At 45.2% G+C, this 9,137-nt stretch overlaps 1 protein-coding gene across 1 annotated transcript in view; it reads left to right on the top strand.

Moving 5' to 3' along the window:
• The first annotated feature begins 5,353 nt into the window (after positions 1-5,353).
• Positions 5,354-9,137, top strand: part of LOC126281583 (myosin light chain kinase, smooth muscle-like) — a 363,307-nt gene continuing 359,523 nt past the window's right edge. The window contains exon 1 of the mRNA XM_049980664.1: positions 5,354-5,401. Coding sequence (XP_049836621.1) covers positions 5,393-5,401 — 9 coding nt within the window. The 5' untranslated portion in view covers positions 5,354-5,392. The remainder of the gene's footprint in view (positions 5,402-9,137) is intronic.

Genomic DNA, 9,137 nt, shown 5'->3' with positions numbered 1-9,137 from the left:
TGTGATGCGCCATTCAGCGTTTGGTTCAAATGGCTCTGAACACTATCTGAGGTCATCAGTCCCCTAGACTTAGAACGACTTAAATCTAACTAACATAAGGACATCACACACATCCATGCCAGAGGCAGGATTCGAACCTGCGACCGTAGCGGTCGCCCGGTTTCAGACTGAAACTCCTAGAACCGCTCGGCCACACCGGGCGGCCAGTGTTTGGTCAATAATAATAACTTACAGGGTAAAAAAGCGATACAATTTTAAACATGTAAGATGTAGGCCTAGCTATTTACTTCTCCTCTCGAAATATTTCTCGCCAGTAACTCTGTCAGTTTCTCAGGAGTAACCAAACGTTGTACAATTGGAATGTACGTCTCCTTTGATCATCTGCGTTATATTAGTTTTGAATTTCATTTTGAGGTTTTCAAGGTATATAAGTCTACAACATGCCTTGTGGTATATCAATAGTTACTTACTTAGTATTATGTTCATGTACCATTTGCACGATAAATCCTAATCATGAGTCATTATACATTGACATCAATTTTTTTTGTAAATATGACCCCATGCTGATAATTTATAAGTTTTTACTGTTTTTAAATTAAAAACAGTCATAGCCGGCTGGTGTGGCCGAGCGGTTCTAGGCGCTATAGTCTGGAACAGCGCGACCGCTATTGTCGCAGGTTCGAATCCTGCCTGGATGTGTGTGATGTCCTTGGGTTAGTTAGATTTAAGTAGTTCTAAGTTCTAGGGGACTGATGACCTCAGAAATTAAGTCCCATAGTGCTCAGAGTCATTTGAACCATTTGACATACTGACATATGTCTGTTTTTGGCTCAAATGGCTCTGAGCACTATGGGACTCACCTGCTGTGGTCATCAGTCCCCTAGAACTTAGAACTACTTAAACCTAACTAACCTAAGGACATCACGCACGTCCATGCCCACGGCAGGATTCGAACCTGCAACCGTTGCGGTCGTGCGGTTCCAGACTGTAGCGCGTAGAACCGCTCGACCACTCCGGCCGGTGTCAGTATGTTACTATTTACACATTACAGTAATAGATAACCTTCCGCAGAATGGGAGTAGTCATCAATGAGAAACGTTTTGATTTTGGTTTCAAATTTTACTTTGTTCTGCGTCAGACATTTTTATCAATGGGTAAGTAATCAAAACTTCTGGCTGCAGCTTTCTGAATCCCTGTTTGTGCTACTGACAACCTTAATGTGGCGTAATGAATGTAATTTTTTTCTTCTGGTATTGTAATTATGTACACAATTGTTCCTGTTGAAGTGCAGTGGATTATTTATAACAAACTTCATGGCAGAATAACTATACTGTGAAACGGGTAGATTGTTACTCACACGCCGAGCACAAAGCAGGCACAACGAAAAGAGAGTTCACATAAATTTTTAGCCAAAGGCGTCTTCAGAAAGGAAGCACAGCATAGATACACATTCATACAATCATACACACAAAACTCATGCACACATGACCGCTCTCTTGGGCTGTTCTATCCACAATCTTTTTTAAAGTGGGAGGAAATGTGAACAATGAATAACAATCATCGGCGAGAGGAATTTATGGCACGAGATACTGCCCCAACAATGAGCGCGGTTACGTAGCCGTGTGTTGAGCGGGGACGAGGCCGTCGATATAGTGTGGCTCGGATGTCGGAGCGTTTGCGCCTTTGAAGGCAATCAAAAACACAATAAAGAAGAGGAAAAACGGACACTGAATAAAGTAAGGCAAATATAAACTCAAGTGACAGAAATAAAACCATTGCAGTAAAAGTAAACAGTGCAACAATAATTCGTGTATACAAAAGAAAACATTGCCTGAACTGCTACGCTTACGCAAGAACAGACACAGTAAAGTGAGGCAGATCCAAACTGAAATGACAGAAATTAAACCATTACAATAAAAGTAAACAGTGCAGCAATAATTCGTGTATACAAAGAAAATATTGCTTGAATTGTTCCACTTACGAATGAAATGTAATTCCTTTAAACTTTAGATTACGATAGGATCAATTAATACTCCCGCAAACATCGCAAGGTGGTATTTTTGATGAAACAACTACGTCTTCACACAAACAAAGCACCTAACACTGTCGAAACTTGACCTGGGCGCGTCAGAGTCACGTCATGAGGAAGTATCAACGCGGTGAACTATGGAGGTACGAATGGGCTAGTATAGTTGGCGGACATCGGCTTCAAGGTTGTGACGTAATGACTACACTCTTCCTTTTTTTTAACTCTTTGGCAGGCACTCTGATAGTTAATATCTTTGGAATAACATGATATATCATTGCAATTTTGCGCGGAAGCGCATTCCATTGCTTTCTCAAAAGATCTTGGCGCTCGTTTTCCAGCAGGTGGCAGTGCAGCAGTGAATGAAGTAAGGTTGTCGTTTGAGCAGTTGAAGTGGCACTAGAAATACGAAAGCATGATGGAGGTACAACGACAATGGTGTAATGTGCGCGGAACCAAGCCACCAATATACACTCCTGGAAACTGAAATAAGAACACCGTGAATTCATTGTCCCAGGAAGGGGAAACTTTATTAACACATTCCTGGGGTCAGATACATCACATGATCACACTGACAGAACCACAGGCACATAGACACAGGCAACAGAGCATGCACAATGTCGGCACTAGTACAGTGTATATCCACCTTTCGCAGCAATGCAGGCTGCTATTCTCCCATGGAGACGATCGTAGAGATGCTGGACGTAGTCCTGTGGAACGGCTTGCCATGCCATTTCCACCTGGCGCCTCAGTTGGACCAGCGTTCGTGCTGGACGTCAGACCACGTGAGACGACGCTTCATCCAGTCCCAAACATGCTCAATGGGGGACAGATCCGGAGATCTTGCTGACCAGGGTAGTTGACTTACACCTTTTAGAGCACGTTGGGTGGCACGGGATACATGCGGACGTGCATTGTCCTGTTGGAACAGCAAGTTCCCTTGCCGGTCTAGGAATGGTAGAACGATGGGTTCGATGACGGTTTGGATGTACCGTGCACTATTCAGTGTCCCCTCGACGATCACCAGAGATGTACGGCCAGTGTAGGAGATCGCTCCCCACACCATGATGCCGGGTGTTGGCCCTGTGTGCCTCGGTCGTATGCAGTCCTGATTGTGGCGCTCACCTGCACGGCGCCAAACACGCATACGACCATCACTGGCACCAAGGCAGAAGCGACTCTCATCGCTGAAGACGACACGTCTCCATTCGTCCCTCAATTCACGCCTGTCGCGACACCACTGGAGGCGGGCTGCACGATGTTGGGGCGTGAGCGGAAGACGGCCTAACGATGAGCGGGACCGTAGCCCAGCTTCATGGAGACGGTTGCGAATGGTCCTCGCCGATACCCCAGGAGCAACAGTGTCCCTAATTTGCTGGGAAGTGGCGGTGCGGTCCCCTACGGCACTGCGCAGGATCCTACGGTCTTGGCGTGCATCCGTGCGTCGCTGCGGTCCGGTCCCAGGTCGACGGGCACGTGCACCTTCCGCCGACCACTGGCGACAACATCGATGTACTGTGGAGACCTCACGCCCCACGTGTTGAGCAATTCGGCGGTACGTCCACCCGGCCTCCCGCATGCCCACTATGCGCCCTCGGTCAAAGTCCGTCAACTGCACATACGGTTCACGTCCACGCTGTCGCGGCATGCTACCAGTGTTAAAGACTGCGATGGAGCTCCGTATGCCACGGCAAACTGGCTGACACTGACGGCGGCGGTGCACAAATGCTGCGCAGCTAGCGCCATTCGACGGCCAACACCACGGTTCCTGGTGTGTCCGCTGTGCCGTGCGTGTGATCATTGCTTGTACAGCCCCCTCGCAGTGTCCGGAGCAAGTATGGTGGGTCTGACACACCGGTGTCAATGTGTTCTTTTTTCCATTTCCAGGAGTGTATACAATAATTTATCGTATTCAGGATAAGTTTGAAGCCGACAATATTGTTCAGGGTGTGCACAAGGAAAAGGTCTGGCCGACCAAAAAGATCAACAAGTGCAGCTTCCTGCGCTGTTGTGTTGCAACATTTTACTAGGTCACCTCAAAAATTTGTGAAACAGGGCGCACGTGAAATCGGAGTAAGTCGATCAACCGTACTACGAAATCTTAAGACTGCGAAGTGGAAAGTGTCCAGTCCAAAATCGCTACAGGCTATGAACGAGGACAATACGGATTGAAGGATGGAATGCTGTGACTGGTTTGAAGGCACGCTTCGCGAGGATTAACAGTATGCAGGGATGGTTATCTGGTCTCACGAGGGGTAATTCAAACTGAATGGAACTGTAATCCGCCACAACTATATGTATTGAGCTCCTGAAAATCCTCACTTTCACGTGGACAAACATGTTAATCAACCGGATGTTAATGTGTGGTGTGATTTATCATAGCTTAGTTTAACTGGCCCATCCTTCTTTATACACGATTGCTTGAAAATTCATACAGTGAACAGTTTTTTTTTAAATACAAGTGTTAAAACTATTAAAATTAAACTGAATGAAATACCCAATAGTCTACTGTAGCTGTATTTGTTCAGGTCACTTATAAACCCCTTCTTTGAAGGTACCGAAATTGATACGCTGCAAACATCGATTTTACCTGACATCCGAGAAGTATGTGGAAATGAAAGATGCTACCTACTACAAGTCACTCCGCCTCACTACCATTGAGATGTCAGAGCCTACTTGGATGAAAATCTACCTGGACGATGTATAGGTCGAAGAGGAGTTGTTGAGTACCCACCAATGTCTCCAGACCTTACTCGTCTTGACTTCTACTTATGGGGGTCCTTGCAAAATTAAATTGATCAACCAAAGCCAGTTAGGCCTACCTGAACGAGCTACGAGAAACTATCGAGGCATGCTGTGCGGGCATCACACCTTCAACAGTGACAGCCATAGTTCGGCCAACAGTTGAGCAGCATCCACGTTGTTTGGCTGCTAATGGGGTCACTTTGAACACTTAAAGTAACCTTCCCCTCATGTAAGAATTGCAACGTTATGTCATTTTGTTCCATTAGTATTGACTACCAGAGAGTGTCTATATTTTTCCGTACCCGTACAGGGACCTCCTCTCGGAAGCACGAAGACAAAATTAGTGCGCATAGAGGCAGTTAAGCAGTCGTTCACCTCGCCATAGATATAGGGCCAGCTCTTGGTTTACCATCTCTCAGAATCTCAGAAGAGCACGGATTTGTTCTTCTCATCCGTAGAAGTTACTGCTCACTGGTGTATTTCCGGCGTTGGCTGCTTTATCTCAGTGCGAGACTACTGTCCATTCAACTCGATAACGTTCACTGATAAGATATAGGCTGCTTCCACACTGAAAACTGCATTGGTCTTTAAGACGCCCAGTATCATCTGGAGCTCAGCACAATGGAAGGCGTAAGTACTAAAATCTTAATTTTAATAAGCGTTAATTTTAAGTAAACAACTGCGTACAACAATTTTCGTCAAATGTAAGGGAATTTTATTGCTCTACTACTTTGTTTGGCTTGGTTAAGACGTTAATAAAATTTTCTCCTACTTTTTAAACCACGGAGCAAATTCTCCAGATCTCACATGATAACATTCTAACATGCTCGAATCTTTTATGAAAAGAAATACGTGCCGTCTACTTATCGTATTCTGAGAAGTAATAAGAGCAGCAGCCATCGTTTTTGTTATTGTGCATTAATATAATTTCTTTTCCTTACGTTCTCAACTGTAGAATTCCTTTCTACCAAATAAATCTGTAATGTACTTACGAATAAAATAAGATGTACACTAGAAGAGACGTCGATATGAAATTAAACTCAGTGCCTGGATGATAAGAGTGTTTACTGCAGAAGTTATCAACACTACAGAACTCTCAAAAAATATGCCGAGGTTAAATGATTGCACCAGAACTTCTCTACACATAATTAGTCTGCGTAAAATGAATAGGACGTTTGGAAGACAGTAGTCGATGCCGAGGATCAAGCGACCACGGATCCTGTTCTCTTTGATTATTCAAGATGCTTCATCATCTTCCCTAACTGCTGGTTCGTTCAACTCGCTAGTCACAATTAGGTCATATTGTCAAATAGAGCAACGCTAGACGTGAATTCTGTCCTCGTACAGAATAATATGATTTCTCATTTTTCACCAGTAACAACGCAAGAGACATTCAATAGGCAAGGAAACACATTTTTTTTCAGAAAGCAGGTTGGTTTTATTCAGTATTCCAATACACCAAATTACACTACTGACCATTAAAATTGCTACACCACCAAAATGACATGCTACAGACGCGAAATTTAACCGACAGAAAGACGATGCTGAGGTATGCAAATGATTAGCTTTTCAGAGCATTCACACAAGGTTGGCGCCGGTGGCGACACCTACAACGTGCTGACATGAGGAAAGTTCCCAAAAGAGTTCTCATACACAAACAGCAGTTGACAGGCGTTGCTTGGTGAAACGTTGTGATGCCTCGTGTAGGGAGGAGAAATGCGTACCATAACGTTTCCGACTTTGGTAAAGGCCGGATTGTAGCCTATCGCGATTGCGGTTTATCGTATCGCGACATTGCTGCTCGCGTTGGTCGAGATCCAATGACTGTTGGTAGAATATGGAATCGGTGGGTTCAGGAGGGTAATACGGAACGCCTCACGGACCCCAACGCCCTCGTATCACTAGCAGACGAGATGACAGGTATCTTATCCGCATGGCTCTAACGGATCGTGCAGCCACGTTTCGATCCCTGAGTCAACAGATGGGGACGTTTGCAAGACGACAACCATCTGCACGAACAGTTCGACGGCGTTTGCAGCAGCATGGACTATCAGCTCACAGACCATGGCTGCGGTTACCCTTGACGCTGCATCACCGACAGGAGCGTCTGCGATGGTGTACTCAACGACGAACCTGGGTGCACGAATGGTTCTGTTTACAGCATCATGATGGTCGCATCCGTGTTTGGTGACATCGCGGTGAACGCACATTGGAAGCGTGTATTCGTCATCGACATACTGGCGTATCACCCGGCGTTATGGTATGGGTTGCATTGTTTACACGTCTCGGTCACCTCTCGTTCGCATTGACGGCACTTTGAACAGTGGACATTACATTTCAGATGTGTTACGACCCGTGGCTCTACCATTCATTCAATTCCTATGAAACCCTACATTTCAAAAGAATAATGCAAGACCACATGTTGCCGGTCCTGTACGGGCCTTTCTGGATACAGAAAATGTTCGACTGCTGCCCTGGCTAGCACATTCTCCAGATCTCTTACCAATTGAAAACCGCTGGTCAATGGTGGCCGGGCAACTGGCTCGTCACAATACGCCAGTCACTACTCTTGATGAACTGTGGTATTGTGTTGAAGCTGCACGGGCAGCTGTACCTGTACACGCCATCCAATCTCTGTTTGACTCAATGCCGAGGCGTATCAAGACCGTTATTAGAGCCAGTGGCTGTTGTTCTGGGTACTGATTTCTCAGGTTGTACGCACCCAAATTTCGTGAAAATGTAATCACATGTCAGTTCTAGTATAATGTATTTGTCCAATGAATGTCCGTTTATCATCTGCATTTCTTCTCTGTGTAACAATTTTAATGGCCATAGTATATCTTTCGATTACAAAAACTTATTTTGCAAAATAATCTTCGTCCAATACGAAGGCTTTACGCCACCTTCCTCGGAAGGCTTGTAACCCCGCATGGTATTACTCTGTTGGTCGACCTTGGAGCCAACGTCATGCAGCATCAATAGCCAGCTCATCATCCACGTACTGCTTCCTGCGAAATGCATCCTTCATTGGGCCAAATAGTTGGAAGTCAGACGGTGCGACATCGGGATCGTTTGGAGGATGAGGAGGAATAGTACAATGAAGTTTTGTGAGCTCCTCTCGGGTGCACAGACTTGTGTGGGGCCACGTGTTGTCATGGAGAAGGAGAAGTTGGCGACTAACACGCTGAAGTCGTAAGTCGTCTCTTCAGTTTCGTGAGGGTAGAGCGATAGACTGCAGTAACGCACAAGAAATTCCGCACCGATCGTCCTTCGTTGCTCTTTTGGTCTTCTGTTAGGCGGTGAGAAACCCAACTGGCACACACATCTGAGTACCCCAACTGGTGGACAAGTGTGTCGGCACTACCAACAGAGACGTCCAGTTGAGTAGCAAGTTGTTTGACCATGATCCGTCGATCACCTCAAATGAGAGTGTCCACACGTTCCATTGTCGGAGTCATGGCTGTGGGCGGGCGGCTGGCACGCGGGAGATCGTACAGGTTTGCGCGACCTTCTTGCGATGATGACAGACGTCTTGTCCAACGACTCGCCGAGGTTTTGTTTACTGCCAACTGTCTGTAGACAATCTGCAAGCGACTATGAATATCTGCGATGCAACGTTTTTCCGCCAAAAGATACTCAGCGACAGCTATTTGCTTGGCACGCACCTCCATTACAAACACCATTTTGAAGGCTACTTATAGTTCTGCAACCTATCGCAACTTCATGAATCCTATAGGGGCTGAACCGAAAATATTCCACGACGTCCCACAACAAATTTCGCATTCTCTCAACCGAAATCGTCCGAGAAAAAAAGTGTGTTGGATTACATATTGAAAGCCCCCCTTATATCCAAGAAGCAGAAACAGTTGTTTTAGCCGACGATGCAGGTAATATAATCAAACCTAATGGAGCTACTTCGACACTTGAAAATTAATAGCGGTTTTCTGTAAATAGAATGTCATTGAGCTTAGATGGAACACAATAAATGAAATTTTCCATAATGCCTGATAACAGCATTAGGGATAAAGGAAGGTGTTAAATCACCAAATAAAGTAGAATGTCCTAAAGTGATAAGTGGTTATTTTGCTATAATCTGAATTGGATGTCATATGTTTTAGATCAAAGCTTTTCAAATTTTGCTTTGCGAACAATATGGTATTTTGGAAGCGTCAAAAAGCTAACTTACTTATCTATATTGATTCACTAATGTCGTCTTATGGAGTTAGATAGTGTGTACCTCGGCAGTGAGGAAATCAGTGTTCGTTGTACAGAAGCGTTTAAAAGGACAATGTGTGGTGTCCACCCCAGAACCTCTTGTAGACAGCTCCTGAAACATTTGGGCATCTAGCAACTGGCTCACAATACA

This window comes from Schistocerca gregaria, chromosome 7, assembly GCF_023897955.1.
Source record: "Schistocerca gregaria isolate iqSchGreg1 chromosome 7, iqSchGreg1.2, whole genome shotgun sequence".
NCBI classification, from domain to species: domain Eukaryota; kingdom Metazoa; phylum Arthropoda; class Insecta; order Orthoptera; family Acrididae; genus Schistocerca; species Schistocerca gregaria.
The sequence above is the reverse complement of the archived record's forward strand: the minus strand, read 5'-3'. Positions and strand labels throughout refer to the sequence as shown.